This window comes from Channa argus, chromosome 10 (genome assembly GCF_033026475.1).
Source record: "Channa argus isolate prfri chromosome 10, Channa argus male v1.0, whole genome shotgun sequence".
Classification (NCBI taxonomy): domain Eukaryota; kingdom Metazoa; phylum Chordata; class Actinopteri; order Anabantiformes; family Channidae; genus Channa; species Channa argus.
In genome coordinates, this window is record NC_090206.1 from 11644357 (window position 1) to 11667326 (window position 22970).

General features: G+C 40.0%; 4 protein-coding genes across 7 annotated transcripts in view; 3 read left to right on the plus strand and 1 right to left on the minus strand.

The window, feature by feature from the left end:
* The first annotated feature begins 361 nt into the window (after positions 1-361).
* Positions 362-4369, plus strand: ccng1 (cyclin G1). Of its 2 annotated transcripts, none has more exons than XM_067518047.1 (6): positions 362-561; positions 1728-1865; positions 2091-2344; positions 2681-2759; positions 3023-3133; positions 3283-4369. In XM_067518047.1, exons 2-6 carry the CDS (start codon positions 1728-1730, stop codon positions 3472-3474), a joined length of 774 nt encoding a protein of 257 aa, XP_067374148.1. In that variant the 5' UTR covers positions 362-561; the 3' UTR covers positions 3475-4369. The 2 variants fall into 2 exon arrangements, with proteins under 2 accessions (XP_067374148.1, XP_067374147.1); XM_067518046.1 differs by having other exon boundaries at positions 363-561; positions 1728-1991.
* On the minus strand, positions 3991-6619 carry nudcd2 (NudC domain containing 2). The gene is made up of 4 exons (XM_067518048.1): positions 6216-6619; positions 5619-5667; positions 5358-5509; positions 3991-4767 (listed from the first exon to the last, which is right to left on the minus strand). Exons 1-4 carry the CDS (start codon positions 6402-6404, stop codon positions 4684-4686), a joined length of 474 nt encoding a protein of 157 aa, XP_067374149.1. The 5' UTR covers positions 6405-6619; the 3' UTR covers positions 3991-4683.
* Positions 6620-7115: 496 nt separating this feature from the next.
* Positions 7116-13776, plus strand: gabra6a (gamma-aminobutyric acid type A receptor subunit alpha6a). The gene is made up of 8 exons (XM_067519461.1): positions 7116-7272; positions 7368-7435; positions 7853-8073; positions 8172-8254; positions 8336-8479; positions 9199-9351; positions 9447-9697; positions 11509-13776. Exons 1-8 carry the CDS (start codon positions 7116-7118, stop codon positions 11755-11757), a joined length of 1326 nt encoding a protein of 441 aa, XP_067375562.1. The 3' UTR covers positions 11758-13776.
* A 74-nt stretch (positions 13777-13850) lies between these two features.
* Positions 13851-22970, plus strand: part of gabrb2a (gamma-aminobutyric acid type A receptor subunit beta2a) — a 28443-nt gene continuing 19323 nt past the window's right edge. The window contains exons 1-3 of one of the 3 annotated variants that reach the window (XM_067519100.1): positions 13851-14027; positions 14145-14245; positions 14646-14713. In XM_067519100.1, coding sequence (XP_067375201.1) covers positions 13954-14027; positions 14145-14245; positions 14646-14713 — 243 coding nt within the window. In that variant the 5' untranslated portion in view covers positions 13851-13953. The remainder of the gene's footprint in view (positions 14028-14144; positions 14246-14645; positions 14714-22970) is intronic. The other 2 variants (XM_067519099.1, XM_067519098.1) reach the window with 2 other exon arrangements.

The window sequence follows — 22970 nt, forward strand, 5'->3', positions numbered from 1 at the left end:
GCAACATTGTACACATTTTCCTTGGAGTATTTAATGATTAGATGGAGAATATTGGATGCAAAAATATAATCACCTCGAATAATAGTGAACATAATGAGTTATTTCCTTTTGATCCAGCTGTATTTTTGTATTAAAATTCAATACAATATTAATGCTAGCATTACAGAGGCGTTTGATGACACTATGTCCCGCCTTTCTACGACCGATTGGCTCGTCAGCCTTGATAGGGCGGGACTTAGTCTTAAGTGACTCGTCATTATCCAATTAAAATCTAGAACCGACAATGTCTTCCACCAAGGACCAATGACAGCTGAATTTGTTTGGGCTTGGGTTTGGTTTTAAGCCTACGGTTTAAGAAAACTGCCCTTTTCCCCATCGCCTTATGCCAAGGGTAGGGGGTGTGCATAGGCAGAAGTTAACCTATGCTTAAAACTTTCTTTACTTAAAGTTCATACTTACACGTTTTGAACCTCTTTTCACTCGTTTATTTAAGCGCGTGGAGGCTTTTTTCCCCCCTTTGTGATTTTTTATACTTATAAAGACAGCGCAACTTGAGCCGAGGTAAGTTAACCCCTTTTTTTTTTTTCTCTCTCTATCTTGTTAACTATCCACATGTTACACTTAAAGTTGTTTTTAAAGCCATAAAAGTCACTGTTATGTTTTTGTCGTTCAGTTGGAAAATGTATGAAACATTGCAAATTGAGGTTGGCTAACAGTTAGTGTTAGCGTTTGTAGCTAGCTGTTACGTCAAATTACAATTTTTTTCCCCTTCACTTTCATTAAATACCGTTACGTTTATATAACTGGTGTCGCGTGTTCGCGTCACAGTTTTCTCTACAGTTTTACAGATGGACTTTGTTATGTTTCTCCTGGTTTTGGGGTTTGTTGTCATCAGGCTGTTTCGCTAACCATTGGTGTGTGTGGCAGGGACATGTCCCGACATGTAGCAGGTCCTGCCCTGCCTCACAAAAGGCCTTGGTCATTTCTCATCTACAATCTAATATTTTGTCCACTATGCCAGAACGTTAATAAAATAAGTAAAGGATCACGTCTTCAGTATAACCTAAAAATATTAACAATTGTTGCAATTTGTTAGGAACTTTGTTGGACATGTCTCTGTTATCTGTTGGTGTTTAATCGCCGTCTAGTCCAGTTGACTCCAGTTCATTGACAGCTGTTGGGGGAAGGCTTGTTACCGGATAACCTCTAAATCTGAAAGGCCATACATGTCTGAGTTACCCCAGAGCAGCACCAAGCCTTAATCCAGATCCGTTCTTATAAATTAACGTTATTGTTACGTTGCCAAACGTATTTAGCCATGTGTCTGGTAAACTGCAGCTGTTCTAACTTGATCCAAACGTTTAGAACATTTAATAACAAATCCAACAATATAATTGCAGTTAGCAATAAACTGTTCAATTCATACAGTATACAATAGTATAATCTGATATGTTTGTACTTATTTTACCTCATAAGGCTGTGGTATAAATTACTTTGGTAGGATATGTGTATTAAATGCAAGTATTTATAACATTTGAATTTGTTACAGGGGGGAAATGGTTAATGTTTCGCGTGTAGATATGCCAGTTATTATTTATTATGGTTATATTTTATTCATACACTGTGTTGTGATAATGTCGGTACTGTAACATACTACATAGTCTAAAATACTGTGATTTAGTTGAACTTGGTGACTAGTCTTTACCTTTGTTTTCCTGTCTGCGCAGATGATTGATACAGTCACAGGACCCAGAATACAGTCCTTTGCAGTTCAGCTGAAAGCCCTGACCGATCTGGAGGCCAGATACCAACCAAAGCTGAGCGGCTTGAGGCTCATTGAAAGTGCCCAGGACAATGGCCTCAAGGTGACCACAAGACTAAGGGAATTAGAGGTGAAGGACCTGCTCTCTCTGACCAGGTTCTTTGGTTTCAGCTCAGAGACCTTCTCACTAGCAATTAGCTTGCTAGATCGATTCCTATCTGTAATGAAGGTTTGTATGCAGAAATGATGTAATTGTACAATTGTTGACTGTACAAGAATGATCAAACATTGTATTTTAGTCTTTATTTTCACTTTCTGTCCTCTAAAGATTCAACCAAAGCACCTGTCCTGTGTGGGCCTCTGCTGCTTCTACATTGCTGTGAAGTCCTCAGAAGAGGAGAAGAATGTACCTCTGGCCAACGACCTGATCCGAATCAGTCAGAATCGCTTCACAGTATCTGACATGATTAGGATGGAGAAGATCATCATGGAGAAGCTGTACTGGAAGGTGAAGGCCCCTACAGCCCTCCGCTTTCTCCGCCTTTTTCACAGTCACATCCAGGAGCAGCTCAATGATGAGAGGTAAGGACAGATGGTCACATCAACCTGCAGGGCTTAACAGTGACTCAACAAGATTATATATACTGTACTAAAATGTGTCTTCTCATATTTGGCTTTAAAAAGAACACTAGCCAAAAATATTGTAAGGCCAACAGACATAGTTCTTTTTGAAATCATGAAGATTTTTAGAAATGTGACAGTGGGTTGGAAAACAAATGTAAAAGTCCACAGGTCATTACCAGTGTTAATATTGTATTTAAGTTTAAAATATGTTTAAAACATGTTTGTATTTGGGACCAAATTGATTTAATAATTTAACAATTTTCAACTGTGACACAAATACTTTTCTTTTTACAGCAAGAAGATACTGAGCCTTGAGAGAATGGAGTCTCAGCTGAAAGCCTGTCACTGCTCATTTGTCTTTTCCAAAATAAAGGTACACCAAAATACTTATTAAATTTTAAAAGATGAACTATTTCAAATTCTAATATTCTTCCATTTAAAAAAGTCAGTGTAGTTTTCTTTGCTTGTCCTTTGAAAAATCTATCATTTTTCATTTGTAGTGGAAGCTCAGGTATAACGTAGGCCGTGAGGGTTTAGCATATGCATTTTGAAAAGGTCTTGTTTTCTTTGGTAGTTCTAGAAAAATCTGGTTACCAGTTTGCAGTTTTATGCATTTAGAAATGTTATTTTCTGCAGCCATCTCTGCTTGCCATGGCTCTCCTATGTTTTGAAGAACAGGAACAACATGACCCTGAGCACACTGACAAAATATCAGAGGCCCTGACGAGTTTGCAGCAGCAGCTGAATGTAAGTGCTGATCATTTGTACAAATTTCAACATGTGCTGCACAGAGAGTGTTAATCTTAGGTTTTGCATAAATTGCTTATAATGTATGAAGGAAGAAACACTCTTTGGAAAAAAACCTTACTGTTTCTTTTTGTCCTTCTACTGTGCAGATAAAAGATGGCGACCTGCTATGCGTGCGTGAGGTAGTCAGAAAATGCCTGGCTGAATATGCCACCACCAAGTGCTCTAAGCCAAACAGCCAGCGACTTCGCTGGACTATTTCAGGAAGAACTGCGCGTCAGCTAAAGCACAGCTACTACAAGATCACTCATCTTCCCACTATACCTGAGTCAGCTTGTTAAAGCTTGGGTGTGCAAAGTGACCTTACATGCAGAGTACAGTTACAACTTCACCCATATTAACTACGTTCTTTGATTGGATGTAATTTGTAGGAGATTTGTTCACTGTAAGTTCACCCAAGTACACTACAAAGTATTTTCCTCATAGATTTTCATTGTTGATGATGGATTTCTTTAAGGACAAGCTAAAACTGTTCTGTTTCCTTCAAGTTTCTTTGTCATCAAGCACAATGTATTCCCCTCTCCTCTCACTGTCCTTGAGTTGCTTGCACAAGTGTGTTGCACAGTATGTTCTAGATCAAATCCGTACCAAGGTGTTTGGTTTTTCCTGGAACGGGTTGCTGGTTTTAAGCTAATAAGTAGAGTACCACCTAGGTCCTCAATCCACCATGTGGAAGAGGAGGGAGAAGGATTTTGTGAAATGCAAAAATGGAACCAAGAAAGCGGGCCCGGAATCCTTAACTCCCACCCTAGGTTGCTAAGCTGTCCTGAATGCACACTCCTACCCAAGGTGATGAATTTCTTTTTTTTTTGGATATGGTGACAAAACTCTGTCTCCAGTGAGACTAAGAATGACAGGCAAAGGATGATCCTATCATTTATGTCTGTTAGGTTTGAGCTGAAATTTCCGCTCTTACAGATGAGATGTTTTCAGTGATTATTAATTTGTGGACACTGAGTGAAACACCACATGCATTGATTGAATTTAGTTGTAAATTACACAGAAAAAAATGGAGTGCAGTGGAAATGTGGATTTGAATTAGATTTTTTGGGGCCAGTTTCCCTGTCTAGTTTGTTTCCTTTAGTGACCAAAGTGAAAAAATGGCTGATTAAATACATCATCTGATTAACATATGTACTTGCACCTTTCAATAAAACTTTATTGAAAAGCTAACAATGAGCATTTTCTTCATTGCAAAATGACAGCACATCCCAAAGGCTTCTTATAACCAAGACAAAGCAGTCCCCATCCATTCTTCTTCCTGTATAAGTGGGCTTGCAATCTGCCAAATCAAGCTAAACACCAGTTCCTCACAGCCAATCGAAAAAAGATTAATAACTGGCTGCTGTTTAAAGCGTCTTATCAAAACATTAAAGCCAGCAAACTGTTCAATCTTTAAGTTCTGAAGACATCATTTCCATGTTCTCTACATGCCGGGGATGTCCTCAGTAGTGTTAAGAGCTGGAGACCTCACATTGACATGTAAAAGGTCACTTCTGCAAACTGGAAAAGTCTGGACCACCACCAGCAAAATTGCCAGATATCTCTGCACCGCTGAAGTCAAATCCAGGATTCTAGAAAAGGTTGCAAGTAATTATTAAGCAGTTGTCCATTAAAGATTATATTTCTGTTTATAACAAATTCATACTTTTTGTAGAGTAAACCACTAGAGATGCAGTTTGTGAAGCACTGCCTTAAAATTGGACATAACACCTGTGGTCCATTAAGCACCACAGTGATTGGGGGGGTTCAGCGGTGAGTCATCTATGTAATTTTATAACGTACCACTAGTTAAACATTAACAATGTCACATGGAACATCAAACAGCCTGTATTAACTGCTGAGCCATAGCAAAGACAGTCCCTTGAAATTTGCAAAATTATTTTTTTAAGAAAACAAACTTTGTTACCTCAAGATAAGGAGACAAATTATCTTGTTATCGCAAGAAAACAAAGTTGTTATTCTGAGATGACGATATAATTATCCCATTATCATGAGATAATGGCTACAAAAAATACAAAACAACAGCATCCATTGCTTTATTAATGACCTATAACTATCTGACTTACAAAGTTTCAGTGATGTGGCCATAGGAGACAGGTGTGCATTTTAAAACCTATACTGTCCCACTATGACATCGAAAATTACACTGTATCAAGCTAACCTCCCGCTGAAACCTCTCGAGTGTGAGTTTTCTCTGCATCTGATCCTGGACCCAGGCATTCGCACAGTACTCTCCTTCCAGCAGGGAGGACCAGCAGTTTCCAGCCTCTCTGTTAGTTTTCATTAGAACGATCCGGATTAAACACTTGTCCTCTAAGAATGAATATTAAAAACAAAACAATAACCATGTCAAAAGAGGGTGGGTTATGTATATTAAGGTTTGAGTAAAAACTGAATGTGCATCGGAGGAATGAAGACTTACCTAATGTCCACGTAGCCTCATCAGACACAGTTGTGTCAAATAACCTTCCCTGACATAATGGAAAGGGGAGATTGAAAAGTGAATGTTTATCTTCGACTAGCAGTTGAATCTGTCATGAAATTTGATTATAGTATGCTGCAGACCACAATACAAGAGGGGGCACTATGAGTCCTACTCTCAGTAGCATATAGAAATGAATGTAAAAATAGAAAACTACTGCTCCAAAATCCTTTGGACAATGTTTAATACAGCGTTTATTAAGCATTTGGTTTTCTCAGAAAAAGAACTGACTTCTAACAGATTCTAACAAAATCTCTCATCCATTAAGTTTCCCGGGAAGTGTCTCCAGTATGACAAATATCACTTAAATGAAGAACACACGACTGTGCTTTTCCTGTTTTGGTGAAAATCTGACCACTGTATCTCTAGTCAACAAAAACTCAACTACTCCCACAGACAGTGTATAAGCGATATGATTCAAAAGCTGAAAGCAACCAGTCTGCAAAACAAAAACGATTCTGTAATCCAGGTTTGTAGGTGTTTTTGGTCCCATACCAAAACAGGAGAGAAGTCCTGAAGCTCGCTCCAGGAGTTTACCTTGAAGATTTCCTTTCCTTTGACCCGCAGCTCGAGATCTCTGGATCCCAAGTGGCACTTGACCTCTTTAGCAGACGTTCCATGAGGCACATTGACTTCGATGAAAACCTCCTCCATGGTCTGGTACCAGGAGCCCCAGGGTGTCTTGCAGGGGATGACACCACTCCTCTCCTCGAAATGCACGGACATGCTGCGGCTCGAGCTCAGCTAACTATCACTCTGTCTAACCAGCAAAGAAGTTATGCTATCAGTGAGTCAACGTTACGCAGTTTGTCTTTACTACTCTACGTGTACTTGCTATTTAACACAACTGTTATTGCCAATGTTTTAATAAAAACAGTACTGTTTAGTATTTATTTTTTCTCTGTGGTGTTTTGCCCCTCGCTCCCTCGAAGCGTCTTCTTCGTTCCTCAGTGTTCCTTTCACTTCCGGTTGTAAAGCACATTGTTGCGGCAGCGCCTCCTTTTGTCTGATACCATGAACTCAAACAAGAAAAAATAAATCATTAGAGACACTATATACCATTTGTCACTGACTTTTTATTGTTGCTGTACTTTCACGTGTTGCGTTTCACGTTTTCGATTTCTTTAAATGTATCGATTTGATTAAACCAAAAACCAAAACTGTTTGTCTAAAAATGGCAAGGATTTACTAATCTGTTAATTAGATTGCAGTTCCTGTCTTAGTGTGTAAGCATACTGACCACTTGCTTTAGCCACACTCATAAAGACTCCTTCTCTAGTTGATTTATTTCTCTCTTGTGCTACTTTATACAGGATGTATTGCTCAGAAAGGTGACTGATAATTTGGTGAGAATTGCTGCTAAAGATGGCCGTCATATCACTAACTTTACTTATTTTTATCAGCTGGATGAGGTAAGATTTCATCTTCTGCTTAAACATGCATCAGTCCGTTGAGATTCTGACTTTAACATTCTTTTCCCTCTCCAGTCCTTGTAATGTAAGTGGAAATCATAAGATTTACTCTGACAACATCACTCGGATTTTGGATCAACTTTTAAATGGTTATGATAATAGACTGAGGCCTGGGTCTGGAGGTAATTCAGACTGTATCTCCGAAAATTCTGTTCTCAATGCCTTATAGAATTAAGATAGATACAGTACATTGTACATTTATTAATTACTGTTGCAGGTGGTGTTACGGAAGTGAAAACAGACATCTTTGTCACCAGCTTTGGACCCGTTTCAGATGTTGAGATGGTGAGATACTGCTTCTGTAAGGACATATACAGTATATGTTCTGTTGAGGGAAGCACTTAAGTGGCCACCGAATGCCTTATGGGCAATCTGCCATGAGACCATCTAATGAGCTTTAATCTGTTTGACCAACTCCATCTCTATTATTGATGGCCTCTAAATCAATATGACAACATGTCATGTAGAAGAAATGCCTGAATGGATTGATTAATGGTTATATGGGATGAGTGGCATGCATCACTGCCTCATCTGTCCTCACCTTCTTGAACAAGTTGAATTATCTCTCCGGTTTTGTGTATGCTAATGAATAATAGAAAGAATTTGAAGTGGACAAAGATTCACTGAGAATGTAAATTTAAAGTTGGAGGTTTGTAGAGGATAAAGTTTACATTGGTTATAATTACTATACTCATACGACAGGAGTACACTATGGACATGTTCTTTCGCCAAATGTGGGTTGATGAGCGGCTGAAATTTGAGGGCCCCATTGAAATCCTGCGATTGAACAACCGCATGGTTGAGAAGATCTGGACACCAGACACTTTCTTCAGAAACTCCAAGAAGTCAATTTCTCATAACATGACGACACCCAACAAGCTCTTCCGTATCATGCAGAATGGGACCGTCCTCTACACCATGAGGTGATACTGAGTATAGCTGGTATCAGTCCATAAGGCTACCTTCTAACACTTTGTTTAAAAGAATAGATACACTGAATTGTGTTTTGTCTTGTGGTTAGACTGACAATCAGCGCAGAGTGTCCAATGAGCTTGATGAACTTCCCTATGGATGGCCACGCCTGTCCTCTAAAGTTTGGAAGCTGTGAGTATTGCAGATTTCTTCATATGTTTACAAGAGGATGAATCTTTGAGTTCTTTAATAGTTTTTCGTTCTCAATTTTAGATGCTTACACAAGCAGCGAAATTATGTTCACTTGGAGGAAGGGCCCAGTAGCTTCCGTCGAATGTCCCAAAGAGTCCATAAGTCTTCTGCAGTATGATCTGGTGGGACAAACTTTGTCCAGTGAGATTTTCAGGTCAAACACAGGTAACATTCAATGTTAGCTGCCACAGTCCTCTTCTTACTGTAGTTGGACAAGCACTTAAAAGTTCAATTTGAAAACTGTCATGATCAGTGACAAAGGTGTCACTGCATTTGTGTCCAGACCTGATATAAATACTTGCCCGAGCAGCCATCTAAGATGCTTAGGTGGCCTAATGTGTACAGTGTGCCTTAAAAAAGGACTGTGAGGTATAGAAAGTCCTTTCAGTGCACTGACACAGAGGAGAAATTATGGAGTAGTGTGTGTGTGTGTGTGCATATGTGTGTATTCTTTTCTTTTAGAAAGCAAAGGGGAACAGTCTCTCTCTGCGTGTGTGTGTGTGTGTGTGTGTGTGTGTGCATGATGCAGCATGTTTTCTGAGTGTGAATGTCTGCATGCATGAGTTTAAACAGAGCAGGGCAGTGTTACACATAGTGACACTGTATGCTCTCCTCCTGCCCTCTCCTCACTCACTCCATCCTCCTGCTCTTAACATTAGCCCATTTTCAAATCTCTGCTGTGCTTCCTTCTTCTTTCCTCTTCCTTTTGATTGTCTCTCATGATGTGTCTTAACCTCATCAGATTATTTCAGTCCTAACAGTAGTAATACATATGTTTCTCTCAGCAACTATTCTGTTTCAAGGGCAAGCAAGGGCATCTATTCTGTGCTTCCCTGCTATGTCCCTCAGCGTTTCTCTCTTCACACATGCTGTTTATTTTGCAGGTCAGTACTCTGTACAGGTGGTCCATTTCCACCTCCAGAGGAAGCTTGGCTATTATCTCATTCAGACATACGTCCCTCTTATTATGGTTGTTGTGCTGTCACAAGTCTCTTTTTGGATCAACAAGGAATCTGTTCCTGCACGTACAGTTGCTGGTACACTCATTTTTCCATCTATACAGGATATTTCATATACATTATGGTATGTATGTCATTGTCAATGTAAATTTATGTGTTTTGTTTTCCTCCAGGCATCACCACAGTTCTTACCATGACCACCTTAAGTATTAGTGCACGTCAATCACTTCCCAAAGTAGCTTATGCTACTGCCATGGATTGGTTCATCGCTGTGTGTTTTGCCTTTGTAGCATCGGCCCTTGTCGAGTTTGCAGCAGTAAACTACTTTGCCACCCTCCAGGCCAACCGACAGAGGAAGCAGAAAGCCAGACAAGACAAGCTTGAGGTGTTGGCAACGGGCAGCGAGGATGATGACTCAGTTTCGGTGAGCAGCTGACTTTATGTTTATGTGTGCGATAATTTCAAGTCAAAGTTTTATTCTCATTATTAAAATGTGGTGAGTGTAACAGCTGTCCCAGCATATTTTTTGACATTTCTTTTGTAAAACTAGAATAACAAGTTGCAGAGTTTTTCAGTTAGTTAAGTATTATTATTTAAAGTTTGTGCAAATTCTTAATTAATCACATCTGGAACAATGTAAAAAGCTTAGCGAGACAGTGAATTTCTACTTTTCTCTATTACTTTTAGTTTCTAAAAACAAATATTCGGAAAAGAGTCTCTTTAATCTAAATCTTTTTTCTCAGCAGTAATTGCTTACAGTAAAAGCTACATAAATAAATATACATCCTTACAAACAAACTTCAATTTGAGTAAGGTACATGATTTATGTCACGTGGCATCTTAAATAAAAACAAGTATTTAAAAAAAAGCTGGGATCCTGTTAAAATGTGAATAAATTAATTATTTATATGCTCATTCTGAATTTGATGGGACAGGCCAGAAAAAGTTTTAACAGGGACACACACAAAAAATGAAAGTTATGTAATGCAGAAGAAAGAAACACAATGATGATCTTTGCATCCTCGGGAGCACAGAACTGCATGGGCTCAGGAACACCTCTGAAACCCTTGTCAGTAAACTCAGCTTGTTGAAACAACTATAGAAGCAACTATATCTAAACAAGATCCAGAAACACTACCACCTTCTCTGATCCCAAGCTCCTTTACAAAGGTGTGAGATAAAGTGGAAAATGGTCAAACCACATTCTACGTGTATTACAACAACTTAGCTTAGTAGTAAAATAGTCTATGTGCTAAACTGGCCTGCCTGCACCCCAGAACTGTCACCTATTGTAAACATCCTATGAAGTATGAGATAGAAAATAAGACAAATGAGGTCCTGAACTGCTGAGCAGCTGAAATCCTGTATCAAGCAAGAATGGGGAAATTCGCTTTCCAAATTAAAGCAATTGTTGTTCCTGAGCCTCAAACAGTTATAGAGTGTTGTTAAAAGAAATGGAGGTGCAACACAGGGTTAACATGCTCCTGTGCCACCTTTTTGGTTACGTGTTGCTGGCATCAAATTCAAAATGAATTTGCCATTATGCTATTTAAAATCACTAAGGTTTTAGTTGATTATAAATAATTTAATTCTCTTTTTATTTAGATTTTACACAGTGTCCAGACTTTTCAGCAAATAGGATCATTCATGGTGAATTGCAGATAAGTCTCTACAGTCTTGCAGATAGTAATGGTAATGATGAATACGATGGAGCTGCTCTCAGATGTAGATTAAAAGAAATCATTCCACCTATTGGAGGTTGTTCTTGTGCATTTCCAAGTAGAGACTCACTCTGCCTTTCGTATTTGTGCAGTTGTAGCACTTTCATCTCCAGCTATATGCTTTTTGCTAATACGGTAAGCCACCCCAGCATCCTCATGGGATCTGTTTCACGTGTAGGGCTCATGGTTTGAAGCTTTAAAAATAGCCTCAGTGTGAGAACAGAGAACAACTCTCACACTCCAGCCTGCATAATCTGTTAACTATCCTATGGGCATCTAGCAGGCTATGTGCTGCATTCTATAGGGATGTTGGCATGACATTAAGAGAAAGCTCCTATGGGAACAAACATTACTTACAGCCTTTTATATATGACACCAAGTTAAAATGAACGTGTGTAGTATGCGCTTGCAGGAAAGAAGTTTTTATTTTCACCGGCACAGTACAAAACCCACACTAACCCCATCTCACTTCTTCCTGCTCTTCCACTAAACCATACCTGCCCCCTGCCACCAGTTGGACAGCAGTGCTCAGGAAGGCCTGAAGAGGAGAAACCACTCGGTGTGTCGCAGTGATCCAGGAGATGGTCCCCCGCTGTTGATTTTTCTCCAGCAGGGCTCGGCTTTTCCTCAAATTCCGCAGCTAGCTGGCACCAGTCCCATTGACATGTATGCCCGTGTCCTCTTCCCACTGGCGTTTGCCCTCTTTAACCTAATATACTGGTATGTCTACCTGGCTAAGGACCCCATGGAGATGGCCAGGTAAACATTTCACTCTCAGTCAAGTTGGAGGAATTTTGATATGTGTTAATTTTGAAGTTTGATAAATGTAAAACACAGTGGATCAATCATGTTACCACTGTTGTCTGTGTTATAAAATCCTTCAAGCTTATTACACTGTACCATAGAGCTCCATTAACATATAATTAAACTGGTTGACACGCTTCTTTATTGTGATTAACATGGACACTCTATATTTATTTAGTCAATTTTTTGTACTGCTCAAAGTTTGTTCTTCCACCGCTCAGAGATAAAATTACCTCCAGACAAAAACTTTTCAGCCTATGTTTCTCCTGAAATACACAAGGAAAATGGTAAGTGCTTTATGGAAACTAAAATTATGGCCTGAAATGAGAGTCACAATTTTGAAGTACTTTGCAGTAAAGTATATCCCAGAGGAATGGGATTGTCTATACAACACCTAATTACAAGCTGAATAGGTTTACCAGCTGTGAGAAGTTCATTTTAATATTACTTAAGGTTTAAGAAGCTAAAATTATTTTGATAGCATAAAAAAATGATGAAGATCAGTCTAAAATAACACAGATAACATGGAGACAAGAGAAACAAACCAGAGCTTACTTTGTAAATTAACCACATGAAAAGCTGACTATTCACCTCCCTGCTTTTAAGTGAGCCACTTATAGAACAGAAAGCTCCATGAGAGAGCGGTACAGTACAAAGAGACAGAGAGGGAGAGGGGGAGCTCTGTTATGTAACACGGGAGAGTGCAAATCTGCTCATCATGCTTCTCATGTTCCTGTCAAATAATTTTTATGGTTGTTGTGTTTATAACATTCTGCAGAATAATGAGAGAGACAAGATGGAGAGCATGAGAACAGCTGCATCATGTCTATTTCCTTTCCACATTTTCCCTGCATCTCTCACTCTGTACTTTTGAAGAAGGCGATGAGAGTAAAGGGAGCACAGTAGCATTTTTGGCAGTGCGATGTACTGCAGATAGAGCATCACTGACAGGGGACTTTCTGTGTGCTCCTTTCACATTTTGTGCTTGGCTGTATTCTGATCTTGCAGGGACAGTGATGTTACAAACTAAGAGGAGCTGAAAAAGGGCATGTACACCCAGAGAGACCTTCAGCATCCAACCAGACAACCTCACCTCAGCCCCCTTCCCCACCTCCACCACTCTCTGTGTGTGAACAGTCTCTCAACATTCAATCTGCTCTCATCTGACAGAGGAAATGAATCAGAAACACTTTCATTCTCCTGCTGCACATCTATTCATTTCACAGGCTGTGACCACTACTCACTTGTGGTTTGATCAGCCACTAAAGAGCTGCCCTTCACAGGGCTCAGCTATTTAAACCCACCGCAAGCACACAACAAATTTTTGCGTCCTGGACCGAGTCAGGACTACATTTAGTAGACTATGCAAGACCCCCCTCACACACACGCACACACACACAGAGAGAAGCTGAGAAACACATAAAATGTGCATAATATAATCTATGATGGCTGTAACTGCTGGTGATGCAACAGTGAACCAATGCTTTCAGAAGACTGCCCTCTACAGAAGTAAAACTCCCACCATGACAAGATCACTGATGATTTAGAGAAGGCTCCCATCCCTCCTCAACCTTTTAGGTATGTACTCAAACCCAGGAAAATGAATGGTGGGGCCTTCTGCTCTGATCAACGTCTAATGGAAACATCGTGAGGCAGTGTGGGATATACCCCCGGGTGTTGATGAGAGTACTTTTCTATTTTTGTATGGATGGTGCATGATGGGTGAGCACAGGTGTTTGTATATTAGGTGTCTTTTGTAAATGTTAGAGCCTCTTTTACAATAACACAAAAACAGGCAGAATAAACTTAACTTGAATATCTGACCACTTGAAAGTGTATTTAGTTGTTTGACCTTGTCATAGACAAACCCATCTCTCATGTAATCAATAAAATGAGAAAAACAATCCCAAAATTAACATTGTTGTCACTGTCAATTCTTGTATAAATGCTTGTTACTTCTTAATGCACATCCACTTGTCCCTTTAATATTTTTCTCTGCAATGAAAACTGCTCATCCACCATCATCAGTCTCCACTCTTTGATCTTGGGCTGGCTGCACGCATGCGCCCCTCATTGGCTCCTCTGCGCTGCCTGGAGTAAGTTGGATGTGCGCTCTCCTCACTCGCATCCAGAAACCGCCTCAAAAACTGTTGCAATGGGGAGGATCAGGAAAAACCACTTTGGGATTTTGACTTTTTCTTTATTGGTGACTTTTGTCTGGGCTCAAAGGTAAACGTTTGCATCTTCTGATCATCTGTCTTGCATGCCATGCAGCCTCTGTTAAACTACGCCTTGCATGTAATATTAATAAGCTATTTTGCAATAAACCACATTTTTTGTCTACAGCGTCAAGGATATCAAAGATCCGAGCAATATGCCTCTGGTAAAGGAAACAGTGGACAGACTGATGAAAGGATACGACATTCGGTTGAGGCCAGATTTCGGAGGTAACGAGCAAACTGAACACGGAATATCATGTTTTCACGCTCCCCTAACATGCAATACATGTTCAATGAATTGCAAAACCTCCTTTAATCCACTAATCATGGATCCGTAAATGATGTGCATATTTCATTTGATGGTGAGATGAGACGAGCTTCAAGGCGAGCCATTCGGCTCATCCACGTTTAATTATTTCACTAAAAAGATGGAATTGGCAGCATTTAAGCGGTGCATTTAAGATCTGCGTGTTAAACATTAAGATTTGGGCTCAGGGCGATGATGCACAAGTCTCCTGTAGGTGGAGGGGAATGGAGAGGAACCTGTGCGCGCATCACGAATTTGTTAAATTCACACGATGAGAGAGTAATTCATATCTCTTGTATTAATGCCTCGTTTCCTTCACAGGTGCGCCGGTGGCTGTGGGGATGAATATAGATATAGCCAGCATAGACATGGTCTCTGAAGTCAATATGGTAGGTGCATCTTCATAATTATTACTGCGCTTAATGTTCCCAATTCTACCTGGCACGGTTGAAGTGGGCTGCTTGTTACGGGTCAGTGTGTGTGAAGGAGTCGGGATAATCTGAGCCAGGTTTGATGTACCTTGTGAATTCGTTTTAATCGCGTTAAAAAAAAAACAAGGCTTCAGTTCCCAAACACATCACCGCCATCCTCCTCTCGGTCTCCGCATTTGCAGCTCTGGTGTGCTGCTGCATTTGAATTCAAAACACACACTCACTGGCGCACTCGGACGCACAGCCCCGGCTGCGCGCACGAAGAGCTGCAAGTGTGTGTGTGTGTGTGTGTGTGTATGTGTGTGTGTGTCTCTGTGTGTGTGCGCGCGCTTCACGTTGTCAAGCGGTGGTGTAATTTTGTGACAAGGCATCCTCCCTCCTCTCTTTGCAGTTACCTACTAAATGAATAAAATCACCTTCTCCTTATCCAAATCTTTCCTTTTTTAAAAAATCCGGCTCCCAATCACATCTTCACCATTTGCGTAAAAGCCTCTTCCCCGTTGCTTGCCATATGACGCAAGCAATTTGTTAATAATAAATGTCTGGTCACACAGCATTGCAACAAAAACGACGTCTTGAGTTCTGGTTCACACAGTTGAACGTCATGCGGGAGTTGCAGAGGACCGGGGGAAAAGTTCAGCAGTCCATACAAGAGCACCACCTATTGATCTGTGTGACAGCCAGACGACATAACACTGATGGTGTCTTTAACTAAGGGCAGGTGCTGCACCGCATTAAATATTATCTATTTGTAGTGTGTTTTGTGCATTAAAGAAATGACATTAGAGGTGATGTTTGCAGGGGATTCAGAGTGTGAGGACAGATCATTTACAAAGCAGCCTATTCATGGAGCAACACAATAGACATGTTATATAAGAGCATAAAAACAAGTTTGCCACTAGGAATGGAGGGAGACGTGTTTTCTATTATTAACTGAGACTTTTTAAGTTGGTGTCTAGTTAATTTGGCCTGTCAGACTTTGATTTGGCAGCCTGTCAAATCTGTGTGTCTGATGGTCATTAGAAACTGCACTGAATGGGTTCAGCAGCTGATGGGATTTTGTTTTGGATGAGAAACAACAGTGGATGATCAGAATTTCTCTTGTGATGGAAATCATTCATTTTGGTGGAGGATGCAGCCAAAACAGAAGAGCCTCAGGGGTCTGGGGAGATTTGAAATAGAAACCCCTCACTTGCTTTCACCTCTCTCTCTCTCTCTCTCTCCTACATCCTTCCCTCCCACCACTTTGACTGGATCCCTGGCTGTGACTCTGGGCTCAGCAGCCATGTAATCCACCTCTGCCTTGCTCCAAAGGGTTATCTTACTTAAGAACTAGGCATCTATGCAAGCATTCATCTGGAAAAAAAAACACTGCTTCATACATCCATGTGTGTGTGTGTAACAAAGCACAAAACTGTGCGCAACTGAATGGCAACTGACGTCATGCAGCTCCCTTTTGGCTATGAGAGAGCATTCATCTCACTCATTTCTCTGAAAAGCTCACTCTGCCAGATCAGCACGGCCGTCCTTTTGACACGATGCACAAATTTAGGCGAAAAGTTTTAAAAAAGGACATGTGTACCTGTGTTCCCCACGTTGTTGGTACCTTAATAAATATCCTCCCTGCAACTTAAAAAACAGGCCAGAATTTCCTCCTCTTCCTCATTTCTTCACCATGTCCAGCTCTGTTTGGTACAATAGCTAGCGACAGCTGATGAGATTGACCCCAGAGAAATCAATATTATCACCGGGCACTGTGATCACGAGGATGGAGCTAGTGACCTGTGCTCGGTGCAAGGCTGCTTTGATGTTCCTCATCAGGGGCAGCTGCTAGATTAAAGTGCTGAGAGGGAAAACAACGTGGAGAGAGGCCAGGATGAAACTGGCGAAGGCAGTGAAGAGCAGGTTATGAGGGAGGTCAAGGTTATAGTGTTTAGGCTTTTTATATTTATCTGAGTGTTTGAGCCATAATTGGTTTCAGCAGCGTTGGTGACTGACCAGCCAGTGATTCAGTAAAGGGTTAAACACAAGACTACAGACGATTTTACAACTCAATCTAGGGCTGCAACTACAGACTGTTTTTTTATTAATTCGTAAAAAATGAGTCAGCAAATAAAGAAAATTACTTTTAACGTTTCCTAGACTCAGTGTTGGGGAGGCTATGCTTCATTTGGAAGAGAAGCTGTCCATGAACCCCAGGGTTGATGGTTTGATTCCCGCTTCTTCCTAGCCACATATGGAAGTATTCCCCTATGGTTATCAGTCAGTACATCAAAATGAAAAGCTTCAAATACTTTGTTCTGTCTAATCTACAGTGCAAACCCCTCAATATTTAGCTTACCATCACTGAAATCCAAGAAAAATGAATGGAGTTATTGACTGTTTGCAATTGTTTACTTAATAATTGCAAATAATTGTTTGCTCTAATTACTTAAACAATTATTGAGAATTAAAGATAAAAAGAGGATAAGTGCTGAGTCACTTTCCTTGGCGCCATTAGAAGCTATTGCAGATGAAAGAGTGGTCCCAAAGAAGGAAATGTTCTTCAAGCAGCAAGGGGAGAAGAGACATCAGAAGCTTTTATTTAGCCAGATCTACTGTTTAAAAGTCTGACCAGTGTTGACTTCACCAGGACTTAAGTCTTCAATCAGGGGAAAAACTAACTCTGTTCCACCTTGTTAAACAAAACCAAACTGTTTTTTTAATATGATCATACTACAATGACACTACAAATGAATTCTGAGTTTGGCAAATAATAAAAAAGATTCTGAAGGGAAATTTAGGAATTCGCTGTGAGACGTGAAATATTATGGTTGGATCTGAATTCTTTGTTTGTGTGCATCCCTGTTTTCATGGCAGTGAGCAAGGTTGGCATATAGACAGCTGCTTGCTTCTCTAATTGAAGATAAAACTGCCTCTGGTGGAGAATGAACTCTGCATTTTGTTTGAGACCGATTGAAGCCATTGTGGCATTTTTCTTCTATGCCGACATGAAAGGCTGAGATGGTGGTGTTAAGGTGATGATCGCGTGTGTAATGGGTTTGGTAATTCTTTAGCCTTTTTCTTTATGTGTTGTGCTTGAATCAAATGCACATGCCAAGGTGCAGACTTGTTTTTCTGCATTCTGTTTAGTGTGTGTGTGGTGAGAAAGAGAGAGAGAGAGAGAGTGAAAGAAGGATCCACAACCAGAGCTTGTTGTGGCTCAAAGGTCAGCCATGTTGTCAGGCAATAAAATGTGCAGGTCAGTCAACATCGTAGTTGCATCCTTGCTTGCATGACATTACAAATGTATGATTTTGAGAAGGAAGTGTCCTCAGAGACCAAGGTGTGACCACACATCCCCGCTGGGTGGGCTGTGCTGACTCACTGGGGTGAGTGCAAAATACGGCACAGATATTATATTATGGTTGAGACCCCTCGCCGCCTCCTCCTCCTCTGTTTATCTCTGTCCGTCTGTCTGTTCATGCGCTAGTGTCTTGTTCCATCGCTCATCTCCCTCACTTAGCAGCTGAAATTGCATTTGCATAATTCTGTTTGTTTTTGCTGAAATCACAGATCCAGGAACCGACCCCAGTTACGGTGCATTAAAAAGTGTTCTGCACACAGCCAGTGCAGCTGATTAAATAAAAGTCTGTTGTCTCAGCAATGCATCAGTGCTGCATAATAACATCTTCAGCATGCCATCCATATGTTGAGGAAAGCTACAGTATCCACTTTCAAGCTGGAATAACGAGGGAGGTAAATGAGTATTTTCGCTCCCTGTCTTTCCTTCATCCCACTCGTTAATTACATGTAAAATACCTGAGGTTGGTGGTTGTTAAGAGGCACTGCCTGTACTATAATACTCTTCTCTGAATGTTAATTAGCTGGCTATGAATTAAAAGGTTTAAACAAACCAGCTGTGGTGGCTTCTGGGACGGAGGAATTAGTGGGGCGTGAGCATTCCCTTTATTACGATCATTACCCTGACAAGCGCTGGTTTCTTTGCATGAGCAAGGGAGATCTGGCCGACAGATAACGGGAGCGGATGACCAGAGGCAACGCAGCGCAGGCCTCAGCGCCACAATGCAGCCCTGTGAGAGAAATGCAGCTTCTTATGTGTGTGAATTAGCAACCATTTTGATCTTGTTTGTCCAAACTGATCCCGTTCCATTTTATTTTCAGCTTTTGGGAAATAAGCTTGTGTTATTTTTACTCATTGTTGCCATGACGACAAAGCTTTTTTTGTTGAGTCTAGAAGTCAAGGAAAAACTAATACGGCCTCTTTTTCTAGAGAGTTGTTCAAGGTTTTTCAACATTTGTCATCCAGCTTGTTCTGCCTTCGGAGATGCCAGGTTTAGTTTTGTTGCTATTATTTTACATTTTTAATATATGCTGACAGTGCAAATAATTTACCATAACACTACTAATTATATAAACAACTATTTATTGATTGATTATATTTCCAATGAAGTGTTTTGACTTTGCTCTAAAAAATTTTTTAAAATAGTGAAATATTTACATAAAAACTGTAGCTTTTTTGAGGTTGCAAAAATGGTAATCAAAAGTTGAACTCATGCATGTATTTACAGTATATTTACAGTTTTTCTTTGTACTGCTTTGATTCTGCCTTCTTGGTTTGGTCTCCTGAGCTTTCCAAAAAGCTTAAGACAAGAATGCAGGTTGTCCAGAACAATGTCATTAGTTATGCTGAGTGGACACACAGAGTAAGAGATTAATGTGGTCAGCACCATAATTACAGCACTAGAACAACACTTAATCCTGGAGCTTTTTTTATATGCACACTGTGTTTTCTGCATAATATTTTTGTGTGTGCCGACTGGGTTAATTTGTAGATAAAACAGTGTCAGTAGCAGAATATGAGCATTAGAAAACACAATTACACCATATTAGAGAGTAAAACCTGGGGAAGTATTGTTTTTAATAGCAACAATTTATCAGTGCTCATGGTAAAATGTACCAAAAGTAAGTACATCATAAACAGTTTGGAGGTAAATAGTTAACTGTAATTTTGTTACATATTTACAATTTTATACAAAAAAATCCTAAAAGTGTTTCCTGTGTTGCACTGTATTTATATTTTCTGTTTGTCATTTGCTTAGACTATCAACAGTTGCAGCTTCCCATTGCAACAGGGGAGTAACACCAAAATTTTAATTGGTCACAATGTTTTTTCATTATGGGTGGTATGGGAACAAAAAGGCTGCATGTCTTAAAAAAGTGAGTATGTTAGCCAGCTCCATTAAAAGCCTTTAATGTTTTGATGGCTCCCTTAATGATTCTGTCAGGCACTTTGTCCACTGAAGCTAAGTAGCTGAAAAATGACCCATTGGAAAGGGAGTAATAAAAGCGCCCATGTTGTCACTTCCCTCAGGATGTGCATGGCCGACAGCTCATTCCAAATGCACTAACTCAGCCCCTGACCCATAAGATTTAATTTGAAGCTTGTACTTAACCAGACACAGAAAGAGCACAACAAATGAATAAACTCAGTTTGACCAGTTGATGTGCTTTGGCGTCTCCTCCAGCTCGCAGAGGGGAAACACGGAGACGACCGGCTGCAATGTCTGCCGACGAGCTTGTTATTGCCCAAATGTTGAATTGTTTCCTTGTAGCACAGTAGACATGTTTATTATCAGCACATTCTTCCCTGTTTCCACTGGAGCGCTCTGCAGCAGGACACAGCAGATTAAAGTGTTAGCAATATGGTGGGCGTCTGTCCGGTCCTGTAAAGCTGCAATGAAGAGAGAAAGGCACACACAGTTCATAGTGTGCTCAACCCTGATTTATTTTTGTAATTTAGTTTACATTCTCATTCTCTTATCAAAAAACTGTAAATGGCATGAGGTGGTAGGCCTTCCCATCACCACAAACTGCTTATTTAATGAAGGCGACAAACTACAGACATTATGAAGCACTGATATGACAGCAAATAAGGATTTTTTTCACCAACATGCTTGTGCTAGCAGGATTTGCTGTGTTAGTGTTGAAAACATTTCAATTGTATTTTTATTTTGTTTGGATGTAAAATTCAGGTACACAGTTAAACCCTGGGGATGTTGAAGTCATTTTATAAGAGAAGCAACCCGAAAATCTAAGTAGACTTAATGTGGGAAGTGTAGTGATATGTAAAATCAACTGTCAGTTATTAGTACAAAATTATGTTTACAAGAAATTCTCATTAGAATTTCGGGAAAATCACGAGGTATTATGCTTAAGAATCAAAATCAAAAAAACATACTCCATTGTTTTTTTTTTTTTCAAATGCTAAAATTGACCCTGAGTCTCCAAGATCCAAAACACCACAACAGGGTTAAATAGAAGATCACACAGTGTGTTTTTTTAAAATCCAATACAGAAACAGAAGATTTACTAAAACTTGAAAATGGACTAATTGTAATGGTGGATCTTAATCCACTTCTTTTTTTTTTGTAGGAATAATAAATTGAAGCAGTGAGACAGTTTCACACGGACAAAAAGTGAATGCATTAATGTCAGTTGTTTCTTCAACACAGCCGTGTGGCTTGTATTAAGATCGTCTATTGGCAGCTCTCTCCCATGTCGCTTGTGACAGCTGATGTAGTTGTAATGGTGGTCGTGTAACAACAGTAGCTTGTCAGATTTCTCTGGCAAACACGAATGTACTCCTTGTCATCCTGTCAGATTCTTAATGGAGGTTTGTTAGCTCAGAAACATATCTATAGTGAGACACTGTCACTGTGCAACCAGCCTTGATGTTTTTTAACTTGGCCGTGTGTGTGTCATCATCACATTTATATATCCCCTGCTGTCATGCTTTTTTAAAAGTCTTTTTCCCAATGTTGGTGCTCTCCACAAGATGTCTCCCTCACTGATGCTCACTGGGCCGTCTGTGTGATGTTAATGGAGTTTCTGAGGAGTGATTGTGACAAAGGAGAGTGAAGGTCACTTTGCTAGACCAGCACTCGGACGGCCTGTTTCTCAGTAACTTCAAATCACCTGCTTCTTGATCTCCATCTTTTGTATGTAAACACATTCTGCCTGATTGATGATGACAACGTAATCCTTATATTTGCTGTCAAAAATGCTGGGATGTGATTTCACTCTCATATTTAGTACTAGTCCTATAGTCCAATACACTGACAAACAACACTAGCACACACACACACACACACACACACACACACACACACACACACACACACACACACACACACAGACACACACACATGTATACAGTACTGCAGAGTTTGCAGGTTTTTTGAAACGTTTTAGGTGCTTTAATTTTACATAGTTTTACTGCTTTGTGTTTCTGCAGAGCACCAGGAAAGTACAACATCCTTTTCTCATCATAAAACCAAATGTATTCCCAGCAGTATTGTAGTCCATGTTCCAGATTTGTTTTTCTTTGAAAAATAACTTCAGTACTCAGAAAAGGATGAGGCAGTGGTAGTTTGAGTCCCTCTCTAAACTCAAGTGATGTCCAAGTGAAGGTAAACAGCACCATCTGTGAGGCCATAATTATGCTGCCATTTCACAGCACAGCCAAAAGGCAGCGTGCAGGCCCAGGTGTTCTCTGTGCTTCTCTATATTCTTTAACCCTGCAAATGCATACACATAAACACATTCAGTACACAAATAGAAACAAGAGCGGGTACCTTAATTCAAACTCAGCTGTTTTAACCAGCGATTTCTGAAGATTTCTATGTTTCCCAGAGGACATTTTAATTCTGCTTAGCTGCTTCAGTTTCAGGGTGCTGGTGTGTTTCCGAATGGATCACTGTCACGCTGTCACAGTTTACTGGGACACTCGAGTGGAACATGGCCATCACCAATGTTATTAGTAACACCTGTGGTTTTGACACTGTCCTACTCTAAAAATGGCTCCATGGAAACAGCTTATTGCAACCCACAGTTGATCTTTAAATGACCTCTAGTGATAGTATAAACATGAGGGGAGTAAAGGACAATGTCAACCGGACATGGACTGTAACATGTGACATTATTTCCTGTTTCTTTTGTCCATGAAAGTTCTACAACCTTAATCTTATGTTGTAATTGTAACCATCATAACCAAAGTCCTGTAAACCTTAATGAAGAAGTATTTCTTAAAACTAAACCAAGTTGATTTTTGCCTAAACTTCAACAAACACCGACTGTTCAATACCTTTAACCACATTATTTTTAGCGGCGGTGGCAAAAGTTTTCTACATCTACTGCTCCATCAAATGCTCCT

Bases quoted from the DNA above. Each gene is read 5' to 3' on its own strand.
- ccng1 (XM_067518046.1), top strand. From the start codon at position 1,728: ATGATTGATACAGTCACAGGACCCAGAATACAGTCCTTTGCAGTTCAG. The intron at 1,992-2,090 runs GTTTGTATGCAG...TGTCCTCTAAAG, and splicing joins GATTCCTATCTGTAATGAAG to ATTCAACCAAAGCACCTGTC. The intron at 2,345-2,680 runs GTAAGGACAGAT...TTCTTTTTACAG, and splicing joins GAGCAGCTCAATGATGAGAG to CAAGAAGATACTGAGCCTTG.
- nudcd2 (XM_067518048.1), bottom strand. From the start codon at position 6,404: ATGTCCGTGCATTTCGAGGAGAGGAGTGGTGTCATCCCCTGCAAGACA. The intron at 5,668-6,215 runs GTAAACTCCTGG...CCATTATGTCAG, and splicing joins AAGGAAAGGAAATCTTCAAG to GGAAGGTTATTTGACACAAC. The intron at 4,768-5,357 runs GTTAGCTTGATA...AACCTTTTCTAG, and splicing joins TCGAGAGGTTTCAGCGGGAG to AATCCTGGATTTGACTTCAG.
- gabra6a (XM_067519461.1), top strand. From the start codon at position 7,116: ATGCATCAGTCCGTTGAGATTCTGACTTTAACATTCTTTTCCCTCTCC. The intron at 7,436-7,852 runs GTGAGATACTGC...CTCATACGACAG, and splicing joins CCGTTTCAGATGTTGAGATG to GAGTACACTATGGACATGTT. The intron at 8,480-9,198 runs GTAACATTCAAT...TTTATTTTGCAG, and splicing joins GATTTTCAGGTCAAACACAG to GTCAGTACTCTGTACAGGTG.